Consider the following 25,771-nt stretch of genomic DNA (forward strand, 5'->3'; position numbering starts at 1 on the left):
ATTGTTGCGCTCAAAATGAATTTAAATTGTTTGTCAAAATGTTTATTGTTGTTTAATTTTGAACACAAATTAGCTGTTTCAATTTATTTTAAAACGATAAAAGAATTTCACAATATATTTATTTTGATATAAAGATAACAGTTACATAAATGTTAATGTTAATGGCCACTGTTACTCGTAGGTGTGGTATTTTCCATGCTATAAATAGATAAAGGCGTGATAGCCTGATCAATCTTTTGTTATTCTCAAGTTGATTGCCGAAGTGTGTAGCGGTATTATTTGCAACAGAAACGAAAAGCAAAATGAGCTTCAAGGAACAACCAAAAGGTTTCGCCACGAAGGCCATACACGTTGGCCAGGATCCGGAGCAGTGGCAGAGCGCCTGTGTTATACCGCCCATTGTCACGAGCACGAATTTTAAGCAGGATGCGCCGGGCGAGCATCGTGGATATGCCTACTCGCGAGGCGGCAACCCCACGCGCAATGTCCTGCAACAGTGCCTGGCCGCGCTCGATAATGCCAAGTACGGTCTGACCTTCTCCTCGGGCCTGGGCGCAACAACCGCTGTCCTGGCAATGCTCAGTCGTGGCGATCATATCGTTATGGGCGATGACGTCTACGGCGGAACAAATCGACTGATTCGCCAGGTGGCAACACGTTTTGGTCTGACGGCCACTTTTGTGGATGCCACCGATTTGGAGAGTTTTAGAGCGGCCTTCAAGCCGGAGACAAAGCTGGTCTGGCTGGAGTCGCCCACGAATCCCTTGATTAAAGTGGCTGACATAAAGACTTTGGTCAAGATCTGTCGTGAAGTGAGCAGCGAGGTTGTTATTGCTGTGGATAATACCTTCCTAACCTCTTACTTTCAAAGACCCCTCGAGCTGGGCGCCGATTTGGTCTGCTATTCCCTGACCAAATACATGAATGGCCACACAGACGTTGTCATGGGCGGCATCACAATGAATTGCGATAAGCTACATGCCAGCCTGAAGTTTTTGCAAAATTCGTTGGGCATTGTACCCTCGCCCTTCGACTGTTATCAGGTGAATCGCAGTCTGAAGACCTTATCGCTGCGCATGGAACAGCACCAGGCGAATGCACTGCAAGTGGCCAAATTTCTGGAATCACATGATTTTGTCGAGCAGGTCTTGCATCCGGGTCTGCCCTCTCATCCCCAACACCAGATAGCGCTTGCTCAAACCTATGGCTACAGCGGTGTCTTCTCCTTCTACATCAAGGGTGGTCTTGCGCATTCTACGGCATTCCTCAAGGCTCTCAAGGTGTTCACCCTGGCCGAGAGCCTTGGTGGTTACGAGAGTCTCGCCGAATTGCCATCGATTATGACGCATGCCTCGGTGCCCGCTGAGGATCGCAAGACTTTGGGCATTACGGATGCCCTGATACGCCTGTCGGTGGGCTTGGAGGACGCCGCAGATTTGATAGATGACATCAAAAATGCCCTGGACGTGGCAGCTAAAGCCTAATTAGTTTGAATAGCAATCACAAACTGTTCCCTGTGGCCTTTTTAAGTGAATTAAATATTTGTATATTCATTTATTTGTTGCACTAATCTGTTTGGGATCATGGAAACTACGTGATAAAGTAGTCAGATCTTCTTTATATAATCATGAGCAGCGAAATTTAAGTATAAACTATTTAATTCTTACATAACTCTAATGCCGAACGTAAACAATATTTTAATTAGAGAATTTAGTCTAGAAAGATAATTTGATTCTGTTAACATAGATAGAACCCAGCATGGGATTCGGCTGTCGATATGGGTTCAGTATGTATATATTATATAATTAGCAACTGATCAGGTTTCTATATAAACTAAACAAATTGATGCCGTGTTTTCCTATGAGACTCTGTATGTAGCTAACGTACATACATATTCATATGTTTATGGTATATATTGTATATATATATAGGTATTATATGATAGACAAGACTAGCTTGGTGCTTAAAATCTAAGAATCTATAAGCTATTCAGTTTATTGTGCGCTATAATGTGGTCCCGGCGTGGGCACGCTCTTGAGTGGCGAATCAAAGTCAATTGTGGGCTGGTCGAGAATGGGCGTCTCTGGTGCAACGGCTGTGCCGATGCGCTCCTGCAGCGTCTCGTAGAGCTTGTGTATGTGCTCGTTGTGTGCCGTGGTCGGCTGCATGGCCTTCATCAGTGTCGCCAGGCGGCCAACGGGCAGCTTGTTGTAGACATACCACAGCAGCTTGAGCATGTGGCGCGAGGTGACATTCTCGCGCGTCAGGCCCGCAAAGATGAACTCATCGAAGAGCGTGGTGCAGAAGTCCTCTGTGGCGAACTCTTCGCTCATGGGTATGAGCAGGGCAATTAGCGAGTGCAGGAAGGGATCCTCATAGGCGCGATCATCCTTGCAGGCGGACAATATGGCCAAGACGCGCAGCACACCGACGCGATCCTTGACGCGAGCCGTGTGCAGCGTATAGTACATGGCCAGAATGCTGGCCACCGAGCTCTCCTGTATGTAGGCCTCCACGGCATCGGGCGCCGGTCCCGAATGCTCAATGGTCGTCAATGCGGATTCACGTTCATCGGGTGGCAGTTTGGCGTGCAGGCTACGGCACTGATCGTCCACCATGAGCGACATCAGAGCCGGCAGAAACTTGGTCACCACCTGATTGTCCAGTTTGGGCTCCTTGAAGTCCTGCGAATCGATCATGACCCAGGCGCTTAGGCCCAGCGCCAGCATGCGCAATAATAGAATCAAAATTTGATTATCCCGCGGCATGCCCTCGTTATTGATCAGATGCTGCAGTATCTTGATGGCCGAGGTGGCCAGAAAATTAATGGCATATGGATCGCACAGTGTCATAGACAGATCGCCCAGCACCTGCTCCTGGCCGCGCTTGATGTTATCCAGAAAGCCCTGCAGTTCACGCGAGCGCTTAATATCCACATTCTTCTCGCGTATACAAGCGTCTAGGCACCAGGTAAACTTGTGGCACGGATCAATCGATATGATCTCCTGCACCTCCAGATCGTGCAGTGCCATCAGCAGCTCCGCGCGCAGCGTACAATAGTGCACGTTGCGTGTGCGTAGGAACAGAGTGCGCAGAAACTGCAGCACCATATCGTACAGCTTGACGCTGTTGCCAATCATATTGGCCAGCTTCTGGACAACCTCGCCCTGCCGGCGCACCTTGGGCGTCGGCTGGAAAAACAAATTATTCAGATTGGTATGATCAAACAGGATGTGCTCCTTTTCGCGTATATATTGCGAGAGGAGCGGCGAGACCTCATCACCAAACAGCGATTGATTATCGCGCCAAATCTGGCGCTTCACCTCGGTGTCCGTGTCCGCATAGAGTTCCCGGTCGCGCATCAAAATGCGCAAATACTTGTCATCGATGTGCTGGGTATTCCGGAGTATGGCCATCACGACGGGCCGCAAGTATTTGACGCGCACCACAGGAAAACTCTTGACCAGCAGCTCCTTCAGTTTCTTTTCGCGCTCGCGCGGATCCTTCTGCCCCAGTTCGTTAATATGCGCAATCAACTTGTCGCGCAGCTCCTCCATCAGCGATGTGTGAAAGTCCAAACGACGCACTCCATGCAAATCCAACAGCGGCAGCATCGGACGCAGAGATGGCAACAGGACGCCATTCTCCAGCTGGAAGCTCTCGATGGCTTTCAGTGGATCCGTGCATGAGGTGAGCGCTTCGCGCAGAAATGCCTGACCCGGAATGTTAACATCCTCCAAGCCAGTGCCAGTGTTTTTAGCAGGCGTGCTCATTTTATCCACAAAAAAAATAGTTTAGCCTCTAATCGTCAGTGGCAACAGCTTGAAGAATAATTTAGACCAGGGCTGCACTAGACAACAAAAAGCGATGGACATTGCGCAAGGTGCGCAATTGAGATGGGTACGAATGGCACGAATTTCGGAGTATGTATATATTTTTATTTGTTTGCGTTTTATTCTTCTAAAATAAGAGAACTTATTTAAATTATATATTTTTTTAGATTTTTTCCATGTTCCCTTAAAAGTTTATAAATTATGTTATAAAATTCTTTGATATCGTTCTAAATCGTGGAATCAATATTTTAATTGTATTATAATTATTTTTACTATATTATTTTTACATAAAAGTTATGTTTTTAATATATTTTTGTTTTTGCATGTATGTATTTAATAAACATATTTTTTGGGTTTTTCGTGCGTGCTTGTATAACGATATAAAACACGATACGCACCCAACACTAAATCGCACTCAAGCAAAACCAGTATTTAAATTTCTTAAATGTTTATAATTATGTTGCATAAGTTTTATTTATATTTTTTAAAATATGTGTACGTGCAAGATAATAAATTAAATTATTTCAATAAATATTGGAATCGTTTCTTATGTGAGCGAACTTCTAAGCTATTGTGATCCGTTACTTGTACAAGTAACAGTTACACATATAAAAATCACACATCTCTAGAAAGAGCACAAGCATAGAAAAGCAAATTGGGTGGAAAACTGGCTATGGATGTACGGAAAATTATTAAGTGCATTTTTGGTGCCGTTTATTAAAAGCGCTGCAACTTAAATAAAGTACAAATAGTGCAAATATACAGAAACAAAATCGCAAACAAAAACAACAGCTCGCTAATTGCGCGAGAGTGTGTGTGTCTGTGTCGGTTGCTGCTGCTGCTGCTGCCGGACCTTTAGCTAAAGAAGTAGCAAGAGCAGAGGAGCGGAGAGCAAGAGATAAGAAGAAGCAGCACTCCTAGTCGCAAAGAAAAGCCTTGCTGTTGCCATAATTACGGCAGCTTTGTGGGAGTTCAAGTTTAACAGCGCGCGCCTCTGTGTGTGTGTGTGTGTGTGTGTGTGCAAGCATTTTCAATGTGTGCGTAACACCCCCAAAGGCGCTCTCTTTGGCACAAACTGTTGTAAAGTTACAACAACAACAATAACAATAACTGCTGGAAGCAGTAACAAGGGGAGAGAGAGAGAGAGAGAGAGTGGACGTTCGCTGACTTGCCGTTTGTTTTGTGCGCACATTCGCGTGCTTCTCTTTGTTTCGGCTGGTCGCTGCGTGTTTTTTTTTTCTTTTTTGTTATTTTGTGTGCAACGCTTGCGGCGACAGCTTCGCTTTGTGGCCATCAGCTGGATACGGATTTTGTGACGGCGGCGACACCAACAACGCCGAAGTGGATGCACATGCACGCGGTGGCCTGGGCATTGCCCAGGACTTTGGCATGGCCGGACCGGCCGCTGGTCCGCCGGCACATATGTACGGCGCCATAGCGCAACAGGACAGTAAGTGGAGCCCATTATCTAAACGTAATTATGTTCTGCTTTTAATGCCCTCTCTCTATGTTTCCGCTTCTCATAGTAATTGTCCGGGACATGGTTCAAATGCCGCCACCGCCACCCTCGAATGCGCCCACCTCAGCGGATGCCTGCCTGAGCATTGTCCATTCGCTGATGTGCCATCGCCAGGGCGGGGAGAGCGAGGGCTTTGCCAAGCGCGCCATCGAGTCGCTCGTTAAGAAGCTAAAGGAGAAGCGCGACGAATTGGATTCGCTGATAACGGCAATTACCACGAACGGCGCCCATCCAAGCAAATGCGTCACCATACAGCGCACGCTCGACGGCCGACTGCAGGTGAGCGTCAGCGTCAGCTTCAGTTTCAGCTACGCCTCTTATCGCCGCGCATTGTGTGGGGTCTATATGTTACAATACCCTGTACCCAGTGTAAATAGAGTATATTGGAACTTTTAGCAATGTATGTAACAGGCAGAGGAAAACAAATCGTACAAACATAACAAGAGAGCCGATTTCATACTCAGTTCAGGCTTTATTTCATATAATATGAAATCGTTAATAATGATAAACATAGATTTGCAGCATAGATTTTTAGAGCGTATCGAACAATTGACTAGCCAGAGACAACTGAATTGTTATGCGATTTCTCACTTTTCCACACCAATTTTTTTATAATATTCAATCTTCATGTCTTATTGAGTTGGGTATATACGAGTTTTTAGGCAGTTGCACTGGGTACAGGGTATCTCGTAGTCTTGCACGCTAGCGTAGTGCACTCAATTTGTTTTGTTTGTTTACGCTGTGGCATTTCCGGTTGCGATATGCGACGCGTACGTGTGTTTACTATTCGATTTTAATTTCATTTTTTCGTTTCACGTTTTCTTGCTCTTTGGCGGACTGCAGGTTGCCGGTCGCAAGGGCTTCCCTCATGTGATCTATGCGCGCATCTGGCGCTGGCCAGATCTGCACAAGAACGAGCTAAAGCATGTCAAATACTGCGCCTTTGCTTTCGATCTCAAGTGCGACTCGGTGTGCGTGAATCCCTACCACTACGAGCGCGTCGTCTCGCCGGGCATCGATCTGTCCGGTCTGAGCCTGCAGTCGGGCCCCAGTCGCCTGGTCAAAGATGAATACTCAGCTGGCTCTCTGGTTGGCAGCATGGACATTGATGGCAACGACATTGGCACCATACAACATCATCCCACGCAGATGGTCGGCCCGGGTGGCTATGGCTATCCGCCACAGGGCCCCGGGCCCGGTGAGTACGGTATGGCCACACATTATTGTAGTCTATTGCAGTTGACATTGTTGAGACTGCGAATGATATATATATTTTTTTGATTTCTATCAACAGTCGACTCGATATGAACTTGTCCGTCTGTCTGTGTCTATAAGTCATGACCTGACCCTTTCCTTAGGTTCGTCTTTCTGTTCGGTCGGATCGGACTGCTATATTACATATCTGTCACAGCAAGGATCGCTCGAAAATGAAGATCTTGCATGAACAAGAACTCAAATCTGTCATTTAATAGATTACTTGACTCAACAATTACGGACTTTACAATTCTCCTCGTATTACAAGGGTCTTGAATCTTCGGCGCGCCGAATAAAGTTTGTGTTGCTGTTTTGCCAGAAATCTGCTTACGTTATAGATATGTATATATATGATTTGATGTTGCTTGATTTTGCTTTAATTTTGATTTTGCCTGATTTGCGTTGTTTTCTTTTATCTTTTGTTGGTTTTTGTAGTTCCCGATGCTAATCAAATGAGTGCAATGTTTGCTGCCGGGCGCGCAATACCAAAAATTGAGCCAACGGACAGTGCCGGGCCAGTGCGTAGTGCGTGGATGTTGCGGCATCCGCCGACGCCGTTGAGCCAGGCTGCGCAGCAGCAACAGCAGCAGCAGCAGGCGGCGTCACAGCAGCAGCAGCCACAAACCCAATCCCAGCCAGCGCCGCACACTCTTTGTAAGCGTTTTTCTTTAGTTCTTTGATTTTGGTTAGCTATGTGGGACTAGCTCTTTGTGTGTCAAGCTTTCATTAACATTTTGTTTTAATATTCATTACAGCCGTACCTCATGGCATGCCGGGCATGGGCGCCATGAATCCCGGCCCCGGTCCAGTTATGGCGCCGCCACCCCCGCCCACACAAGCACAGAGCGCACAAGGCAATGGCGTGCATCATGCACAGGCCAGCTCACCCACAGATCCTGCCACGCTGGCCATGCAGCAACAGCAGCAGCAGCAACCACCGCCGGGTGGCGGGGGACCCAATGGCCAGAGCGTTGCTAGCAATTCGAGTGGAGCTGCTGGCAGCGCTGGTCAGTACTATGGAGCGGGGCCAACAGGCGCTCAAATGCAGAGCGTGGGCAACGATGTGGGCAAGTTTAGCGGCAACGCCAGCAGCGGCTCGGGTCCAGCCACTGTGCATGCCCAGCAACAGAATGGCTATGTGCCGCAGTCAGGCGGTCAGGGCACAGGCGCCAGCAGCTATGGTTCGACTCAGACGCCGTCCGCGCAGCAACAGGCGACAGCCGGTAGCCAACCCAATGCTGGCGGCGCTGCACAAGCCAGTGGTGGTGGTGGTGGTGGTGCCGCAGGCACTTGGACCGGACCCAATACACTTACCTACACACAGTCCATGCAGCCGCCAGATCCGCGCTCATTGCCCGGTAGCTACTGTAAGTTGGCGTGATGACACCCTTCCAACTTCTGTAATTGCTGAGCATTTATGCATTTTCAGGGAACTCGCCGCTGCCCGGCGATCTGGCCTCGCCGCAGCAGGCGCCGCCACAGCAGCAGCAACAGCAACAACAGCGCCTGCTCTCTCGCCAACCGGCGCCAGAATATTGGTGCTCCATAGCGTACTTTGAGCTGGACACACAAGTGGGCGAGACATTTAAAGTGCCCTCGGCTAAACCGAACGTCATCATAGACGGCTATGTGGATCCGTCGGGCGGAAATCGTTTCTGTCTGGGCGCGCTCAGCAATGTGCATCGCACCGAGCAATCGGAGCGGGCCAGGTGAGCAGAGCTACTCTAGCTTGCTCTTGCTCTTGATATTAACAACTTTTCACCATTTTTAGACTGCATATAGGCAAGGGTGTGCAATTGGATCTGCGCGGCGAGGGTGATGTCTGGCTGCGCTGCCTCAGCGATAATTCGGTGTTCGTACAAAGCTATTATCTGGATCGGGAGGCGGGACGTACGCCGGGCGATGCAGTGCACAAAATATACCCAGCCGCTTGCATAAAAGTAAATGCTAAACAAATGCAAATTTATGATTTATAACTAACCGAATCATGTTTTCTGTAGGTCTTCGACTTGCGTCAATGCCATCAGCAGATGCATTCGCTGGCCACCAATGCACAGGCCGCTGCTGCAGCGCAAGCGGCTGCCGTCGCGGGTGTCTCCAACCAACAAATGGGCGGCGGCGGCAGAAGTAAGCCGACGGAGTTGTAGATGTAGATAATTGCAAACTTTATTTATATATGTATATCTATTTGTATTGTAGGCATTACCGCTGCCGCTGGCATTGGTGTGGATGATCTGCGTCGCCTGTGCATATTGCGGCTGAGCTTTGTGAAGGGCTGGGGACCTGATTATCCGCGTCAATCGATTAAAGAGACGCCCTGCTGGATAGAAGTGCATTTGCATCGTGCACTGCAGCTGCTCGACGAGGTGCTGCATGCTATGCCCATCGATGGAGCCGCTGCATAAGAAAAAATGGCGCTTCCCAAACCGACCATACACACATACAGCCACACACCCACATACACACACGCACACACACAAAAGCATATTTATTATTCATAGCAAGAAGCACACCACGTCTAAATGTTAGTTTTAAGGATACAATTTGAGCAGCTATCGTTAAGTTAAGCAAAAGTGCAAACAAGGAAAAAAAGGATATGAAATATTTAGTTTTGATTTGCAATTACAATTATGTTTGCCTTTAATTATTTAATAATAATTTTTATAAAAAATTGAAACACCACGCTGTAAAACGTTAAGTCAACTAGTTTTATGTATCATACAGACAGCCAGATATATATATTCATATAAATTTGATAACTCGAGTTGGGCTGCATTTTATGCAATGCCCTTCCTGCCACACACATACACACACACACACACAGCATTACTTACGCAACGACTACAGCCAGAGCAAAGATAGAAATGCAATATCTTAAAGGCAAAGTAGTTGTAATATAAATGTAATAAACAGAACATTAACTAAGTGTACATCATTTTGAAGCATCATCATATTTCTCAATTCTTAGCTGCACCTGTTTATCCAGCCAGGAGAGCCAGTCGTCTGTTATGAGCCGCTCTAGGGTCACCTCGTGGAATACCTCCACGCGTCGCACCTCGGCAAACTGAAAGCTCTCGAAGAGGCGCAACGATATGGCATTGTCCATATCGATCTTGGCTTCGAATTTGATCAGAGGCAGATGCTGTTGGGCGTACTTGAACATAAGTAGCATAGCCTCGCGACCGAATCCTTTGCCGCGCGCCTCGGGTGCTGCGATCATAATTTCCGCTTCCGCCACATATTGCTGAGACTCCTTATCGTGGCGCACAAATAGATTTGTGTCGCCCACCATAGCGGTTATCTCATCGTTGGTCTTTTTATAGATCTCAGCGCAAAGGACAATGAATGTGAGCTTATCATCGTCCTGTCGCCAACTCTGTTGCATTGCATATTCCTCGTCTAAGGTGAGCTCATCCGAGGCGGTCAGGCTACGCAGCGTAGGACTGCTCATCCATTGATGATACTTGGGTACATGACGGGCCTCGTAGGGCACCAGAATTACACGCTGCCCAAGCAGTTTTGTGTGCTCATTTAAGCGCATGGGCTCGAAAATAACACCAACAATAATCCAAATGCAGTAAAGTTCCACAATAGAGATGGGCGCTGCGGCAGTCAAATATCGATAGACAGTCACTAATTTTAGATTAGAGCAATATTTAGTTGATTTTCTTCTCTGATTGCAAATGAAATAAATTATCAAATATTTTATAACTGATGTATAAATACTTCTCCTGATATAGACCTAAATCTTTCTAAAAATGTATGGTTCTATATAAAACAGCTGAGCGTATATTGAATGCGCATATCGATATTCACAGAGGTCGCGGCGTTGCCAGATAACATAAACAGCTGATTCCCGCGAACGACGCGAATTGTTAAGGGAAATAAGTAAATAGCTGGTTTGATTTGGAAAATGATTTAAAAAATGTCGACGCGCTGTCGTACCTGTGGCAAAATTATTTATTGTCTAAACTCAAAGAATTTATTTCAACAGCCCGACAACATCATGCTACACCAAATTGCAGCGTTAACTGGAATTTTTGTCAGTATGCAATTCAACAATAACAAGTGCAAATATTTATAAAGCATCTTATATTATTTATAGCTACCAGAGCATATGGAATTTCCTGAACATATTTGCGGACCCTGCGAAGTAGCGCTGCGCGAAGCCATCGTATTTCGCGAACGCATTATAAAAACACAACAGCTGCTTTTAAATAGCAACAACATTGCGGATGCGTTCCAAAAAATTGACAAGGCTGAAGTGGACAAGCTGGACAAGCTGGAGAGAGATGGTGAAGAGGTGGAGCTATTTAACACATATGAGGACATAACAGAATACGAGTGTGAGGAATACGAAAGCTCGGAAGATGTAGGGGAGGCAAATGAAGATTACTCAGCGAATGATCAATCCGATGAGTCCGTGCAGACCACGAAAACCGATGAGCCAGCGTTAGAACCGCCTGCAAATGTGCCTGCGTCAATGCCAAATACGCCACGCCGACCGGGCAGACCACCTTCCAAACTGTATGCCACGGTCAACTTTGCGACCAACGCTAGGAACACGCCTCGTATAAACTGGAGCAAGCTGTCGGAGGATGAGATAGTGGCACTTAAGCGCGAACGCCGCAAGCGTGACTGCATCTGCGAGCTGTGCGGCCGGCATTTTACCTGCCCCAGCAACTTTAAGGTGCATCTGCTGCGGCACACGGGCGTAAAAAACTTCTCCTGCAAACAGTGCCCCCTGAAGTTCTATACGCCGCACTTGCTGCGGCGCCACGAGCTGGCGCATCTATGTGAGAAGCCATATCCCTGCCAGTACTGCGGCCAAACATTTGCCGATCACAGCGGACGCATTCAGCACGAACGCAAGTATGTGATCAAATATTGTCCAATTTATGCCATAAGTCTCATAATGCAACCATTTCACAGCCGCCATACGAATTATCGGCCTTACAAATGCACCAAATGTGACAAGGCCTTTGTCGTCAGCAACAAGCTCAAGAGGCACATGCTTAGCCATTCCGGCGTGCGTAGTTTTCAGTGAGTATAACATGCATAAGGCGTGAAAACCCATAGAAACCTTTTTGGTTTAAAATCGATTCATGAACCTGGTTTTCTTCATTCACTGGACCCAAATTTTGATTTGAATCTTGCCTTGAAACATTTATTATTTTGGAACTGTGCGCGTTTCTTCCTAAATTGTAAAAAAAATCTATAAATGCCCACAGATTATTTGCTTATTCGTAAAACATTTATATTTAAATGCTTAAATTCTGTTTATCTTTTACAGCTGCGAGATATGCAAAGTATCTTTCATGCGACGCCCACACCTGAATGCCCATTACCGTTCAAAGGGCCACGAGCAGAATGCACAAAATTACGCTGATTTGGCCAACAATGTGGACATCGATATAGAAAATGTGCTACAATAGAATCTGTAATTAGGCTTAGTTAGTTTGTAAGTCGTTTTAGGTGGCAATCACTTTGTTTAAGCTTATTTTAAGAGACATTTGTCAATGGTGTGCAGCTTCTTGCCATTTGAGACCTAAGCATACATTTTAAATGCGGCTAATTAACTCGCTGTAGTTCTTTTAATGATTGTTTGTTCGATTTGAAAATGTCTGATAAAACCAATTAATACAATATCGAATTCGAATCTCTGTATGTCACTCCCAAATAACAAAATTGCCAGGCAGATAGAAACAGCTCCTTTGAGCGGAAACCTAACGTGCAATTTCTTAAGCTAGAAGTTTCGTTATGCACTGCGACTGTCCGTTTTAGAGCTTTAATTTGATCATTTCGTATGCCTCATAGAACATCTAACATATATTAAATTATGACACTGTTTTTCTTTATAAATCTCGTTCGATCTTGCTTTATATATATCTTAATATTAACTGGAATCATGAGCGCATTTCGTGGCCATGGCAAGGGTATCTTAAGGTCTCTTAAAGAAGTATTCGTCGTCCAACTAATGTATAAACTCTAGAATTAGAGATCATAAAGCGTAGCACACATAGTTTCTAAGTCGCTGCTATTTATAGAATATATATCTGTACATATTCGTGTAGTTTTTAAGTAAACAAATCTTAAAAGTTGCTCTGGAAAAAATGGATTCCCTACACATTATGGACATGCCCGACGAGTGCCTGCTGAGGGTGCTCCAGCAATTGGATGTGATGAGTCAGTGTAACTTTGCGTTTACCTGTCAGCGCTTTATGTGCATCTACGAAATGATGCATAGGCAACATTTTCGCTGTTTCACCTGGTTCGAGCCGACCAACAATTGGACCGCTCAGCAGATCGAGGCATTTTTCAGGCTGAATGGCCACAAAATGCGCATGTTGTCCGTATCGGATTTGCATGACAAATATTTTGAGCAGCCGCTGCTTAGCAAGGCCAATCATATGATAAACGTGTGTGTATATCTGAAGAACCTGCGCTCGCTGATATTATGTATTGATCACAAGCTGCCCGATATAATTATTGAGGTTTGTAAGCATTTGCATAAGCTGGAGAATCTGGTTATTGACTGTGCCAGTCATCCGAATTATGAATTTTTGGTTTTGTTAAGGCGTCTCAAAAGTTTGGATATTGATTATTTTGTAAATCCACGTGACAAGCTATTCCAGAGATTTGCCGAATTGCGTCCGGATGCTTTGGAGCATTTACGCATTGGTTCGGAAATAACAATGAAGCAGGGCAAGCACATTGCTTATCTGCGTGGTCTTACGCTCCTGAACATATACAATCCTTGCTATCATTTCGTTAACGGCGTTGTCCTTCAATTGGCCAACTTGCGAGTCCTTAGCATAACATCTGCTCAGCAATTGCGGGACCATGATTTCCGGCATTTGATCATGCATCTTAAATACCTGGCCACGCTATATGTCATTCAATGCACGGATCTTGGTAACGATTTTATATTCTTTATCATCCAGCACTTGAAGGGGCACGAAATGCGTTCTTCCAATTGTCGTCGCTTGCCATTTCATCTGGAGCTATCCGGCACGTGTGTATCAGATGATATTAACGAGGTACTGTGAATATATAAGTTATATATGTACTCTAAATGATTATAGCGCTGTTATTCTATACAGATTGAGCCCGTTAACTCATCACATTCCGTACTTAATGTTGTGTTGGTAGGTAATTAACCTTATTCATATTTATCGTAATTTGAATCCTGAGCGCCTTATCGATAAGCGATGAACTGTCGAAGCTGAACGAGGAAATTTGAGCAGGGTGGCAGCTCTGTTAACCTAGAGTAGCCAAAGTTGCGGCATTTTACATATTCTTGAAAACATTTTATATATTTTGTACGTTTGGTGAATAAGCTGCCATAAATAAAAACAGCAATTATTGATTATTTTGAAGACATTTGAATTCTAAGCACAGAGAACAGCTGTTCATGCATTGTAAGCACACAAATATATAAGTGCAAGTATAGTGAGTCAGGATAAAAACCTATTGTTTCAATCCAAAAAAAAAACTATGATTTGCAATGTATAAAAGAAAACGTAAAGAGAAAAGTATAAAACTGGAATCCGTAAGCTGGTGGTAAAGTCTACATTTGAATTAAAAGCGCTCTATTGAAAAGCGACACAGACGATGAGCAGGGAAATTAAAGCGATATGGCAACGCTGCAAAGCTGCTTTACAGCTGATCTGTTTTTACAAAATGTCTGAGCGTGGCCCTAGTCAAGGCATTTTATACGTATAACTAATATTTTAGATATAGTACATTATGCAAATTGAATCCATTATAAATATAAAAACAGTGGGTCAGGCTAAGCAACTTTTGCCTTGGTGTTTTGTTTAGCACAGAATCCATTGCAAAAGCAGCTGCTAAGGCGTAGCCGGCTAAAAAATTACAACACCAAACAGAAAACGTGTTATGCTGATGCATGCTCTAATTATGTTGTGAAGTGCGTTTGAAACACGAGTAGAGAGGAGCTTCTCGAAAGCCAATCCCTTTCGACGACAAAGCGAGCGATTGGGTTTTCTAGCTTAACCAATGTGGCACTTCCAATGAAAAATCAATTCGAAATCGTTGGATGTTCTCAGTATTGGTTATTGGCCAGAAGAACCCAAACACAGCTATAAGAAACCAAAAATAAAATAAACAACAAAAGACACCTAACAAAATAGCATAAGTTTTAAGCACACACCTAAGTACATACATATAGAAAATGGCTGAAGCTCAATCGTCAGCTGTAGAGCTATCCACGGAGGAGCCACTTACCACACGCAAGCGTCCACGTCTGGATGAGGAGCAGGAGCAGGAACTGAAAGTTGCTGGCTTTTCGCTTAGCGCCATTGAGGAAATGCGTCAGACACGCGACGCCGAGCTGCTATCCGAGCCCATTGATCAGCAGCTGCGCCAGTTTCAGGTGCTTGACGAGGTGGGCACCGCCAGTGAGGATGATGATTCAGGTAAGCGATAAGCTCGCACACAGTAGAGATTTACTATATGGAGTATACACATTCTTGTTGACTAGCCAACGACAGGCACATGGCCTTAGCCATAAAATGCAAAGAAACAGCTTCTACATGTCTTATCTGAAGATCTTACCAGAGCTTATCATTGTGTAAACAATACGCCAAGGAGGCTGATAACTAACTACAGTGAAAATCTCATTTAACGGCCGGGAAAACATTTGGGCGTAGGTCGCCTTAAGCAGGGTCAATTTTGTTGTCTTATCTTCACATATTAAGAGAGCAGCTCGCTTACCACAACAAAGCGAGCAAACAAATCGTAGTTTGTCGGCTCTAGAGAGCTTTCACTGTAGTTTCCAGCCAGATTCATTTAATGGATGATTGTATCTACCGAGCCCATTTGCTTCAATATTTTCAAGCTGCTCGCAGCTGCAGCTCAATGAGAAACTTGTCTGTAATACGTGATCCCTAAGTCGTAATCTCTGAGCTGCGCGCAAACATGCGCATGATACCCATTGTGCGCCTGGAGCTAAACGAAAGGCTAACGTTTCAATCAGGTTTACTTTTAGATTCAAATGAATATACTTATCTAAAACCATTTCCATACACACTTCGCAGATGACAACAGCGACAAGCAGAACGGTGAGAATTATGCTGACGATGAGGAGGGCGAAGGTGATGGCGGCGACTATGATTCTTCCGACTTTGATGATGAAGAAATTGAAAATCTTTTGGATGAAAAGCTACCCGAAGATCTGCGCGAATCCAAGCGACCAAAATACGAACAGCGCTTCAAGACTGTGCTTGAAGGTATGTGTGAATTATGCTGCACAGATTCAGACTATTTTTATTGACCTCTTTCCGCACATTTTAGAGAAGCGCCACAACCACTTCGAGGTGCTGCCGGAGGGCTGGGTGCAGGTGACGCACAATAGCGGCATGCCCCTCTTTTTGCATCGCAAGTCGCGTGTCTGCTGTGCCGCACGTCCATATTTTCTTGGCACGGGCAGTGCACGCAAACATGCGGTGCCACTGGGTGCCATACCCTGTCTGAACTATCGACGTGCCCTGGACGAGGAAACGGAAGTTGCGGAGCAACAGCTGCGCAATGCGGACGATGCGCCGACTACAGACAACAATAATGAGGTGATGACTGCGGGCGTTTGTCCTGTAACTCATGCGACAGCAAATGCAGCACAGCCCATGGATGTGGATCGCAAAGAGAACCAAAATTCGGCTGATGCAGAGTCCAAAACGGGCGAGCCAAGCACTGAGGCATTGCAGTCACTAATACCAGCAGCTAAAATCGTAACCGTCAATGAGAATACACAAAAGGAGTCGGTGACACCGGAGCAGCTGAACACGTACTGCCAGAAGCTCTTCCGGTTCAAAGTAATACGCGTGCTGCGCTTTCGTAGTTGGAATGCACGGCGCAAGTTCACAAAAAATCGGAAGCATATCAAGAATATACAGCGACCAACGCTGCCCGACGGCACCAAGCTGATCAAGTTTCCCATTTTGGCGGCCAGCGGTGCAGAAGGTGCCACAAATCCGCGTGGACGAAAAGAGTGGATCATGAATCCGAATGGCAAGAGTTTTGTGTGCATCTTGCATGAGTATGTGCAGCATGCGCTAAAGACGCAGCCCACCTATGAATTCAAGGAGCTGCAGAACGCAGCAACGCCCTATTCGGCAACCGTTTCGGTGAACAATCTCAAGTACGGCACGGGTTATGGCACCAGCAAAAAGCAGGCCAAATCGGAGGCAGCACGCGAAACACTCGAGATACTCATTCCCGATGTAAAGGACAAAATAACGGGCAATAATAAGGATGTGAAAAGCGGCACTGCGAAGAAAACCCAAAGCGATCTATCTGTAAGTGGGCCTGGCATCTATATCAAAGAACATATAATTGAATATTGCCTTATAGGTTTTCGATGACATACGCATTGAGGATCCACGCGTCACCGAGTTCTGCAACAAGACCACAGAGCCCTCACCCAATGCCATCTTGTTAACCTGCCTCCAGCGCAACTACGGCAGCGATGTGCAGATCACCCAGGAGATCAATCGTACGGCCAATAACAAAAACGAGTTCACGATGACTGTGGGCAAGCACACGGCCAAGGTGGTCTGCAAGAACAAGCGCGAGGGCAAGCAATTGGCATCGCAGGCCATACTGCAGGTAAAAGCTAGCAGAGTGTCTTAGAAATATGTCCCGCAATGTCTAAGAAGATCTGATCTGCTTGATCTGTATCTGTAGCCAAAGTCGATATAGGCTTGCCTGTCTGTCTGTTTCTACGCAAGCTAGTCTCACAGTCTTCAACATGTTCTAGACACTTTATTAATAAGCTGCTATAGCAAAGTTTCTTAAAATTGTATCCCTATTTTATGGGCAAGCATTTTATTCATTAATAATTCCATAACAATTGGTCGGAAAGAAAGCTTTACTAGGCCATTTAATCTCCGGTTTGCTGGGGATAAATATTCCTTCTTGTCTTTGATATTCTGCTAAATATCTTCAATCATTGTTAAATGTGGACACCAAGAAAAGATTGATTGTTCTGTATAATGTCTTTTAACTATTTTCCACACTCTTCTGTAGATTTTGCATCCGCACATTCAAACTTGGGGCTCGCTGCTGCGTCTGTATGGCAACAATTCGATCAAAACGTTTAAAGAGAAGAAACTCGAGGAGCAGGAGATAACCGTGTTGCAGAGCAAGGCGGCTGTGAATCAACCAAACTATGCCATTCTTGAAAAACTCAAATCGGAGATGCTGAAGCTCAGCGCCAAGCACGAGGGTGTCCAAACAATGGGCACGTTTGTGCCGCCCAGTGATGTTGACTTGCCCACTTCCTCCGGTTCCAATTTGAACAACGTTGAATTATAGTTATAAAGCACATAATCATCATTGCCGTCATTAGGTTTTTGGTTATTCCACTTGCATGACAAACTTTTACACAGTTACCCAATGTGATCCATTCAAATATGACAAACAGCAATGTGAAGAATGTATATTAAGCTTAACCACGAGCTACGCATACTCTTCAAATTACACTTACTTAATAAAGATCCTTACGAATTCAACATAATATTCTATGCCAAAATGGAATTAATAATAAATATGTGCGTTCCTTATGCATTATTCTTCCAGCATATGCTTGACTTTATTAAAGTATAATTCGTCTAGACTATTATGCAATTAATTTCAATTCTCTTTGGTACTTGATGATTGCGTGGAATGAACACGGAAACGGAATTGGGAACAGTTTTTATCAACTGCAGAGTTGCCATTTTCATTAAAAACTGTTGTTTAATTGGTTTTTATATAGAAGTCGCATAAAACACTTGAAGAATTGAAATCAGACATAAAGCTAAACGGAAGAGAACTCATAAAACAAATTATAAATGCAAACATAACTCTTATTAAGCTTTGAAAAATACGCGGAAACGGAATTTGGAACAGTTCTTATCAACTAAAGAGTTGTCAATTTCATTGAAAAAGGTTTATTATTAATAGGCTTTTATTTAAAAAAAAAAAACATAAAACACTTGTAGAATCGAAAACAGACGTAAAAATAAATGGAACTTATAAAACAAATGTTCTAAATCGAACTTTCAGGGTTGTCAGCCAGTTATACAAGCATGTAAGAAAAATGCAAATAGAACCGTTAAGCTTTGAAAAATACCATAAAATTATATTAAAAATTATAAGAGTTATATATTAGAAAAGATGAAATATGTTAACGGCATTATAAAGATGAGACTACGCTGTGCAGGTGAGTTGCCAAACAAATTCAAACACATTTTAAAAATAACAATTTCACCTTAACTTGTAAGCGTGTGCCAGTTTATATGTGTGTGTATTAATGTGTGCGTGCAATTATTTAAAAGACAATGCAGTCATAAATTATGCTACATTTTCATTTCATTCTAACGTTTCGTTTTTTATCGCATTCCTTGGACACACACACACACTCACACGCACATGCACGCATACAAACCGCGGCGAGTATAGGCACGCGCAAGCCGAATTCGCCGCGCTGGGCAGCACTGTTCACTGCGCAACGAAAGAGCGCGCAGCATCAGGCACAAACGAAAGAATTTTACCGTTGCTCCTTTTGCCAACCATCGCCAGTTTCTTCAGTATTTGTTCGTTGCGCGTCGAGTGCTAAACTAGGCAGCTGACCGTGCCAGTGTGCAGTGCCGCCGCCAATTCCCGTATTAATTAAATCACATTTAATTGAAAACAACTCACACACACATACACTGCGCATCGCATCAGGTGGAGAAAGACAACAATTGCGTCTATGTACGCACGCCTCCATCTACGCCGCCCTTTTGCGTGAGTGTGTCTCAAGTGTTGCCAGATTTTATGGCAAGCGGCATAATAGCCAAAATTATACGCGTTCGCTACGAATTTGCCAAACAAAAAGTGGGTCTTCCTTGGCCAGCATAAAAAAAAATAATTAAATAAACGGGTATACATTTCGTTGCGGCTGCCGCTGCCCCCCCTTCTATGCCTATTGTGTTGCTCCATGTATCAGAACGTTCAAACACACACACACACACACACGCGCATACACACGCTCGCACACACACAAATACACACATATATGTATTTAAAGGGGCATTGTGTTTATTCTAGTGTGGCCGTTGCGCCATTCAAAAACATGTAAATTATGTAAAAACGCGTTTGGAATTTTGTCAACGCAACGCACGCATCTAAATCAGCAGCATTAGCGGCAGCAACAACTACAACGAACAGGGACAAACAACTACAACAACAACAAGGACAAGAGCGTATAAGGTAAGCGAAGCGCATCAGGCGCCAAGTGTCAGTCAAATGTTGGAAAATTCAATAATCCGCCACAGGGCGCCAATTCAGCGACCCCCCCTTACCCCAACACACACACACACACGCACCACACACACACACACACACCCTTGCCAGCCAATAGCATATCAAATGTATTCGCTTTGCATTCGTTGTCGTCTGTTGCGTCGGCCAAAAACTAGGTTGACTTTGGTTTTGCCTTGTTGCCAATTCGCGCAATTTCAGTTTTCAGTTTTCTGGTTTCGATTTCACTTCCAGTTAATCTCGCCTAAATTCATGTTAAACAATATGCCCTGTTGACACATTTTACCTCTTGGGCGATTTATTTGTTTACTTTTATGGCGCCCGGCTTGGCAAAAGCCAGGCCGATATCTCTGCATAAAAGCCCACAAATCACAAAGTAAATACGTTTAAATTAAAAAAAAAAAAAACCAAAGGTATAACATGGCTTCAGCCAAGTCTTCGCTTTTCAATATCCTTAAAATCTTAAAATCATTTTTATTCTTTTCAATTTACCAAAACATTTATTCGATTACATTGAACCTTGAGCAAGAAAGTGTTAGTTTTCTCTTCGAGAATATTTCATAAATCATTTAGTTTTTTTTTCCAGCAAGCAATTTAGATCATAAATATAAATTTCGACATTCAAATGTTCTCAAGAGATTTTAAACATATATAGTTAAGGGATTTATGAAGCGCTTCTTTTCGAAAAAACTTGAAGCTATTTTATGTTAAAATATGAGAAAATAAATAAAATACACAAGCACAAGTCTAAGGGATAAGGTTTGATCGAAACAACTTACAAAATTAATTAAACAATGGGATTTTAACATAAGCTTTAGATGCAGCAAAACGCTAGAGGAGCAGAAAGTCATTTTTTGTTCGATATTAAAATTTGAATAAATAGCCCTACAAAACGTGTATTAATAAATATAATCTTTTAGAAGATAAACTAATCGGCATAATATAACAAATCAGTTCGTAATAATTGTTTGATAAAGTGGCGCTGGCAAATGAGCAGGCGGCGGGGTTTTCTAAAATATTTAACTTTCAAAGGCCTACAATCATGTCCAAGGTTCAGTTAGACTAAAACGATACACTATCTCTTGAGTTTTTTGACAGCTCACAAGTGCAGAATTAGGCCGAAATACAATTTTATAACAAGTTGATAAGAAAAATAAAAGTAAATTGTTTTATAAATAGAAACCTATTCTAATTGAATAGTGAGTAAAAAGTTTAGGAATGATAACTGGAAGGCGCAGAGCTTGTTGTATCTGTTGTTGTATCAGTCTCTAGCTGTGGCTCCAAAGCAGCTTTGCTCGTCTCAGAGATTTTCGGTTCCATTTGTGGCTCAGTGGAGGCGGCAGGCTTTGGATTTAGTCTGCGTTTGGGCATAAGCATGCCCTCTAGCACACCGAAGGGTGCCTCCATAATGATATACATAACGTAGGACAGCAGCAAGATAAAGCCAAAGCCGCCCCAGAAAATCAGCATCTGTCAATGGAATACATATAGAATGAGTATTATAGGGGAAGACTCGTTTGTAGGCATATTTCCTCTTACCACATCGTAGTCGGAGAAAAAAGTGCTCGTTCGCATGCGTCTGCCATTAATTTGCTGTACGAAAATGTGAAAGATGTAGGCAGTGTAGGAGATCTTCGACAGCGGTTGCCACAGTGGCGAAGAAAGAAAGCTATTGGCCAAGCCACCATAGCCCCTCATGCAGGCGAACACCACCCAGCACAGGCTCAGGGGCCAGGCGATGCGGGTCAGTGTATAGTAAAGGGCCTCTTCTAGCATGGTCAACGCCGGATTTCTCCAATCGGCAAAGGGATATAGCACAAATAACGAGGTGAAAATCAAAGCCAAGCACACAACCCAGCCCAGCCAGATCTTAATGCGGTTTAGCTGAAACGTTCTGTTGCGATTCACATGCAGGAAATAGCCAAAGAGTAGCCCGATTAGCCAAGGAGCTGCATGTGTGTGTGTGGCATAGTAGAGCTTACGCTGAGCCTCATCTGGAGTGAGACCGATTCTGTGTGGAAAGTAATAACAGGCATTTGCATTTATACTTAGCGTATTCATTCTGGACTTACTCCAAAAATATAGGATATCTCTTGATCATCATTGTGCTGAAGAGGCAGGCGGAGAGCAGAAGCATAAAAACAAATATTCCAGCTGCAGCTTGCTTGCCCCACTTATACAAAGCGAGCAGAAATATGGGTGAGAGTATGTAAAGCTGCATATCCACAGCCAAATACCAGCTATGATTGATGCACTAAGGAGAGCAAAAGACGGGTTAGGTTCATAGGGTCGCTTGGTTTCTATAGAAGTAAAGCTTGCCAGATCTGGAGTCGCATAGTTTTGCAAGTAGAGCAAAGTCCAGAACCAGGTGCTCTTGCAGTGATTGTAATCATCAAATTTAATGCTATCAAACAGGGGACCATCGCCCAAAAGTGGAAGCAGTTTCATATACACGAGTATGGCCAGGGCCACAATGGGCGTGAGCCGCAAATAACGATGAAGATACATCAATGGAATGTTTAATCTTCCCTTGGTTCTGCGAAACAAAGAGTAGCTGGAAACTAGGGGATTTGTGGCTCACTTTAAACTTACTTTTCCAACGAACGCATAGAAATCATGACTAACAACAGGCCACTCAGAAAGAAGAATGTATCCACGGAGAACGTACCATGTAGGACAAGGCTGGTGTACGGATTTTCGAACCACTAAAAGAGAAAGCAAAAGTCTTTTATAAAAGCATCCGTATTTACGCAATCAGCAAGCTGTTAACCATTACCCATTTCAAGCGAAATTGGTTGACATTCGGCGCTAGCAAAGCGAACAGGTATTGATGTCCAAAGATAACCCAGATGAGCGACATGCAACGCATGCCATGGAGACAGTCGATGACATTGGGATTCGAATTGGGCTCCACCAGGCGAAAGAGCGCTCGGGAATTGGCACGTGCCGAGAAGATCTTAATCAAGGCAGGCAGTTGCGCTGCGTGAGTTAAAGATAATGAAAAACAAATACTTTTGCTCTATTCGAGAATGTCTGACTAGAGCATACCCTGTAAATAGCTTCATTCATGCGATTGTAAAGCAATTTTCAAGGAGGCGTTTCAAAATTTAGATATTCTTAAGCTTATAATAGCAAATAGCTTGTGCTTAAAATCGATGGATATCGAATTCGTTTCGTATCGATTTATTTTAGTTGAGTTGAGTTATCGATAATTTGGGTTAAGATCTTCATTTTCCGTGACATACGGAGGACACAAAGACCGAAAAATTCGTGAAGCGGACACCCGGCCAGGCTCGATCGAATCAGTTTGTCGTCTGACTTATTCTGTCTTATTTTTCTCTCTCTTTACCCAACCGCAGTGTGTACAGGGTATAAAAAGTATTGCCCATTTGTTTTCCACTTACTCTGATCCTCGCAATAGAAATAATCATAGATAGTTGTCAAGATGACGCAGGCAAGCAGAAGCGAGACTAAAACACTGTTAAACAAAAACTTGAAATTGTAACTGCGACTGCGTCTGATTGATTTGCATACTTACATAGTAAATATGGTTAGAGCGTCGTTGGGTTCACGATCCGAGGTCCTGCAGCTATCCTCACTGACCAAGGGCTGCGTTATTTGGATATTAAGAAGTTTTTGCAGCAATTGTTGCAGGAATGTATCCATGTGGGTTGCGGCGCAGGAGGCGGGAAAACAAACGGCGGTTCTTATCCTAATGCCAAGTTGGGCCAAAGATAGGCCCGCAAAGCAGTACTTGCCCTTTATGGCATGGCTATCGCCAATGGCCTTGGTTATGCCAATGCACTCATCGTAATTGCCCATGTCCATTAGGTTTCCATAAATCACGCCCTTGGGGAAAGTGCCCCATGAATCGAACACTAAAATCTTAAGAGTTTAATTCAAGTACTTTTAAATGTGTATACGACATACTCTTTATGGCCCAGAAACTGCCAGAGGTAAGGCCACCCAATAGCTCACTCATATCTGCCAGGCACTGCAGATCCTGCTGGCTGGGTAGCCGTGTGCTCGGCAAATCCAGGTCCTTTTGAGTTATGTTCCTAAAGTGTTGTGAAAACTCGACGGCAAGTGGACGTAATTCCACCATCCTTTGGTAGTCCTCCATGGCAACTAAGTCATCTGGTTTTAGCTGCAGCGAACTGACCAAAGCTAGCCCAAAGAGCAAAAGCGCAACAATTATTTTTACCATGTCCATAGTAGAGCTGTTTAGTGAGTATTGAGCCAATTCTAAAAAAACACACGCGTTATATACGCTCCAAAAAATCCTGATAAGCTTCTAAGTTGGCACAAAAATAAAACTTTCGCTCAAATACGCTTGATATATTTGAAGTACTTCAGTTAGGGGCTTATCGGGGCGTGAAACCCCTTCCAAACCGTGCAGATTATTATCAATTTGTTTTAGAGTGCTATTTTGATACCCAATATTGAGGATGCATAAAAAGAATACTTATCGTATTAATCCTGTTCCGTCTGTCCGTTCTTCTCTGAAAGTAAACGAGCTGCAATATATGCAGTACAAATATTTATATCAAAAGCTCCCGCCAATTACTCAAAAATCGATTTACATCGATTTTCAGTTGTACTTTTCTGAGCATATTTCTATAATGCTGATTAGAGTGAGAGTGAGTTTGCCTCTGAATTTTGGCATGAATCTTTTAGAGCTGGGTAGCTCCTAGTCGGATAGTCCCGACTAGATCAATCTTGAGCGTTTTCATATCAATTAATAGGTAGTCTGTGCAACTTGCAGTTAATCTAATCTAAAAGGGACCGATTTTATTGAACTCGACGTCACGACTAATCTATAAATTAACTAGTATATCGTAGATCAGTTATTTATGTGGCTGAGTCATTAAGGGAAAGCGCAATGACCGACTTTTTGATTGCCATTTATTTAGTTATGTCATGTTAGTACATAAATAATATAATCATTTAATAGTATTGCAGTGTTAAAGATGATTATAATCACTGAACTATTTTACTGATTGTAAACAAAAGGAGCATTATAACAAGTAAGATGTTCTAGTCGGGAGCTCCCAACTAGGGAATACACTGAATACCTCTTCTTCCAACATCAAGTGCATATATATATTCTATTTTAGAAGCTATATATCAAGTTTCGTGACTCTAGCTCTTGTTATTTATCAAAATTGCCCAAAAAAAAAAGGATATCGTTATCGATATTTATCGATTGCTTGGAAACGGAATAGGTTATCGATTATCGGAAACAAACTCGATCTGCGCAGGCACTAGGCGCACCTACATCTAATATTTCAGTCGCTAGCTCTAAGTGGTTCTGAGATCCTTGCGTTCATACATACGGACGGACGGACGGACGGACAGACAGACAGACAGACGGACATGGCTAGATCGACTCGGCTAATGGTTAATGGTTTCAGGGTATAATAACAAGTGACATTTTGTTGTAAAAAAGAAATGATTGATTATCGGCCCCAGTTGACCATCTAGTATTGCCAACAACTGTATCATATACTGTATCATATAATAATACCAAATAATATCAATATAATATGATTATAATATAAAAAATAAAAACCTGGGTTACGCCGCGTAATTTTGTGGCTTCTTAATTAAGGATAATTAATATAAGGATCATTAACGTTAAGTTGGTTGTTATACCCTGTAACCACTTAAAAGGGGTATAATGGTTTTGTGCAAATGTAAGTAGCAATTGGACCCCAAAAAGCATATCAATATTTTATCAGGACCAAAAATGGGTCGATTTAGCCAGGTCTGTCGATCTCTGAAATTTGAAAACATACAGACTTGTAATTTTGAATATATATTCTCCTATATCTAACGAGTTTATCATAAAAGTATTTTA

The 25,771-nt window shown here is 43.5% G+C and overlaps 9 protein-coding genes across 11 annotated transcripts in view; 6 read left to right on the top strand and 3 right to left on the bottom strand.

Moving 5' to 3' along the window:
• The first annotated feature begins 225 nt into the window (after positions 1-225).
• LOC6629748 (cystathionine gamma-lyase) lies at positions 226-1,553 on the top strand. Its single transcript, XM_002053854.4, has one exon. The coding sequence runs from the start codon at positions 303-305 to the stop codon at positions 1,482-1,484; it is 1,182 nt and encodes a 393-aa protein (XP_002053890.1). The 5' UTR covers positions 226-302; the 3' UTR covers positions 1,485-1,553.
• On the bottom strand, positions 1,540-3,912 carry LOC6629747 (negative elongation factor B). The gene has a single exon (XM_002053853.4). It carries the CDS (start codon positions 3,771-3,773, stop codon positions 1,995-1,997), a length of 1,779 nt encoding a protein of 592 aa, XP_002053889.1. The 5' UTR covers positions 3,774-3,912; the 3' UTR covers positions 1,540-1,994.
• A 537-nt stretch (positions 3,913-4,449) lies between these two features.
• Positions 4,450-9,536, top strand: Med (Smad/Smad4 homolog Medea). 2 transcript variants are annotated; one of them, XM_002053852.4, is made up of 9 exons: positions 4,451-5,283; positions 5,360-5,631; positions 6,196-6,559; positions 7,042-7,260; positions 7,362-7,973; positions 8,036-8,315; positions 8,378-8,546; positions 8,607-8,733; positions 8,806-9,536. In XM_002053852.4, the coding sequence occupies exons 1-9, from the start codon at positions 5,223-5,225 to the stop codon at positions 9,009-9,011; spliced, it is 2,310 nt and encodes a 769-aa protein (XP_002053888.2). In that variant the 5' UTR covers positions 4,451-5,222; the 3' UTR covers positions 9,012-9,536. The 2 variants fall into 2 exon arrangements, with proteins under 2 accessions (XP_032289610.1, XP_002053888.2); XM_032433719.1 differs by lacking the exon at positions 7,042-7,260 and having other exon boundaries at positions 4,450-5,283.
• On the bottom strand, positions 9,481-10,287 carry Mnat9 (microtubule-associated Nat9). The gene has a single exon (XM_002053851.4). The coding sequence runs from the start codon at positions 10,145-10,147 to the stop codon at positions 9,539-9,541; it is 609 nt and encodes a 202-aa protein (XP_002053887.1). The 5' UTR covers positions 10,148-10,287; the 3' UTR covers positions 9,481-9,538.
• A 77-nt stretch (positions 10,288-10,364) lies between these two features.
• Positions 10,365-12,252, top strand: LOC6629744 (transcription factor Ouib). The gene is made up of 4 exons (XM_002053850.4): positions 10,365-10,648; positions 10,712-11,478; positions 11,539-11,649; positions 11,900-12,252. The coding sequence occupies exons 1-4, from the start codon at positions 10,532-10,534 to the stop codon at positions 12,039-12,041; spliced, it is 1,137 nt and encodes a 378-aa protein (XP_002053886.1). The 5' UTR covers positions 10,365-10,531; the 3' UTR covers positions 12,042-12,252.
• A 143-nt stretch (positions 12,253-12,395) lies between these two features.
• On the top strand, positions 12,396-13,985 carry LOC6629743 (uncharacterized). Its single transcript, XM_002053849.4, has 2 exons — positions 12,396-13,646; positions 13,710-13,985. Exons 1-2 carry the CDS (start codon positions 12,720-12,722, stop codon positions 13,764-13,766), a joined length of 984 nt encoding a protein of 327 aa, XP_002053885.2. The 5' UTR covers positions 12,396-12,719; the 3' UTR covers positions 13,767-13,985.
• Positions 13,986-14,284: 299 nt separating this feature from the next.
• pasha (partner of drosha) lies at positions 14,285-18,142 on the top strand. 2 transcript variants are annotated; one of them, XM_002053848.4, is made up of 5 exons: positions 14,285-15,044; positions 15,666-15,857; positions 15,922-16,922; positions 16,978-17,232; positions 17,653-18,142. In XM_002053848.4, the coding sequence occupies exons 1-5, from the start codon at positions 14,801-14,803 to the stop codon at positions 17,938-17,940; spliced, it is 1,980 nt and encodes a 659-aa protein (XP_002053884.1). In that variant the 5' UTR covers positions 14,285-14,800; the 3' UTR covers positions 17,941-18,142. The 2 variants fall into 2 exon arrangements, with proteins under 2 accessions (XP_002053884.1, XP_070063230.1); XM_070207129.1 differs by lacking the exon at positions 14,285-15,044 and adding an exon at positions 15,475-15,604.
• A 1,053-nt stretch (positions 18,143-19,195) lies between these two features.
• kek6 (kekkon 6) overlaps positions 19,196-25,771 on the top strand; it is a 67,315-nt gene continuing 60,739 nt past the window's right edge. Inside the window, exon 1 of the mRNA XM_070207035.1 lies at positions 19,196-19,860. The gene's annotated coding sequence lies outside the window, so the exon portion shown is untranslated. The remainder of the gene's footprint in view (positions 19,861-25,771) is intronic.
• On the bottom strand, positions 21,117-24,118 carry LOC6629467 (nose resistant to fluoxetine protein 6). The gene is made up of 9 exons (XM_002053847.3): positions 23,842-24,118; positions 23,450-23,789; positions 23,316-23,389; positions 22,688-22,890; positions 22,504-22,616; positions 22,231-22,447; positions 21,984-22,165; positions 21,451-21,922; positions 21,117-21,381 (listed from the first exon to the last, which is right to left on the bottom strand). The coding sequence occupies exons 1-9, from the start codon at positions 24,116-24,118 to the stop codon at positions 21,124-21,126; spliced, it is 2,136 nt and encodes a 711-aa protein (XP_002053883.3). The 3' UTR covers positions 21,117-21,123.

This window comes from Drosophila virilis, chromosome 2, assembly GCF_030788295.1.
Source record: "Drosophila virilis strain 15010-1051.87 chromosome 2, Dvir_AGI_RSII-ME, whole genome shotgun sequence".
Taxonomy (NCBI): Eukaryota; Metazoa; Arthropoda; class Insecta; order Diptera; family Drosophilidae; genus Drosophila; species Drosophila virilis.

Coding starts and splice junctions, on each gene's coding strand:
- LOC6629743 (XM_002053849.4), top strand. CDS start 12,720: ATGGATTCCCTACACATTATGGACATGCCCGACGAGTGCCTGCTGAGG. Junction 13,647..13,709: donor TATCAGATGATATTAACGAG/GTACTGTGAATA, acceptor TATTCTATACAG/ATTGAGCCCGTTAACTCATC.
- LOC6629467 (XM_002053847.3), bottom strand. CDS start 24,118: ATGGTAAAAATAATTGTTGCGCTTTTGCTCTTTGGGCTAGCTTTGGTC. Junction 23,790..23,841: donor CAGTTTCTGGGCCATAAAGA/GTATGTCGTATA, acceptor TTAAGATTTTAG/TGTTCGATTCATGGGGCACT. Junction 22,891..23,315: donor TTTCTATTGCGAGGATCAGA/GTAAGTGGAAAA, acceptor TAACTCACGCAG/CGCAACTGCCTGCCTTGATT.
- Med (XM_002053852.4), top strand. CDS start 5,223: ATGGCCGGACCGGCCGCTGGTCCGCCGGCACATATGTACGGCGCCATA. Junction 6,560..7,041: donor CCCCGGGCCCGGTGAGTACG/GTATGGCCACAC, acceptor TGGTTTTTGTAG/TTCCCGATGCTAATCAAATG. Junction 8,734..8,805: donor AATGGGCGGCGGCGGCAGAA/GTAAGCCGACGG, acceptor TTTGTATTGTAG/GCATTACCGCTGCCGCTGGC.
- LOC6629744 (XM_002053850.4), top strand. CDS start 10,532: ATGTCGACGCGCTGTCGTACCTGTGGCAAAATTATTTATTGTCTAAAC. Junction 11,479..11,538: donor CGCATTCAGCACGAACGCAA/GTATGTGATCAA, acceptor ACCATTTCACAG/CCGCCATACGAATTATCGGC. Junction 11,650..11,899: donor TCCGGCGTGCGTAGTTTTCA/GTGAGTATAACA, acceptor TATCTTTTACAG/CTGCGAGATATGCAAAGTAT.
- pasha (XM_002053848.4), top strand. CDS start 14,801: ATGGCTGAAGCTCAATCGTCAGCTGTAGAGCTATCCACGGAGGAGCCA. Junction 15,858..15,921: donor CTTCAAGACTGTGCTTGAAG/GTATGTGTGAAT, acceptor CGCACATTTTAG/AGAAGCGCCACAACCACTTC. Junction 16,923..16,977: donor AAACCCAAAGCGATCTATCT/GTAAGTGGGCCT, acceptor ATTGCCTTATAG/GTTTTCGATGACATACGCAT.
- LOC6629748 (XM_002053854.4), top strand. CDS start 303: ATGAGCTTCAAGGAACAACCAAAAGGTTTCGCCACGAAGGCCATACAC.
- Mnat9 (XM_002053851.4), bottom strand. CDS start 10,147: ATGCGCTTAAATGAGCACACAAAACTGCTTGGGCAGCGTGTAATTCTG.
- LOC6629747 (XM_002053853.4), bottom strand. CDS start 3,773: ATGAGCACGCCTGCTAAAAACACTGGCACTGGCTTGGAGGATGTTAAC.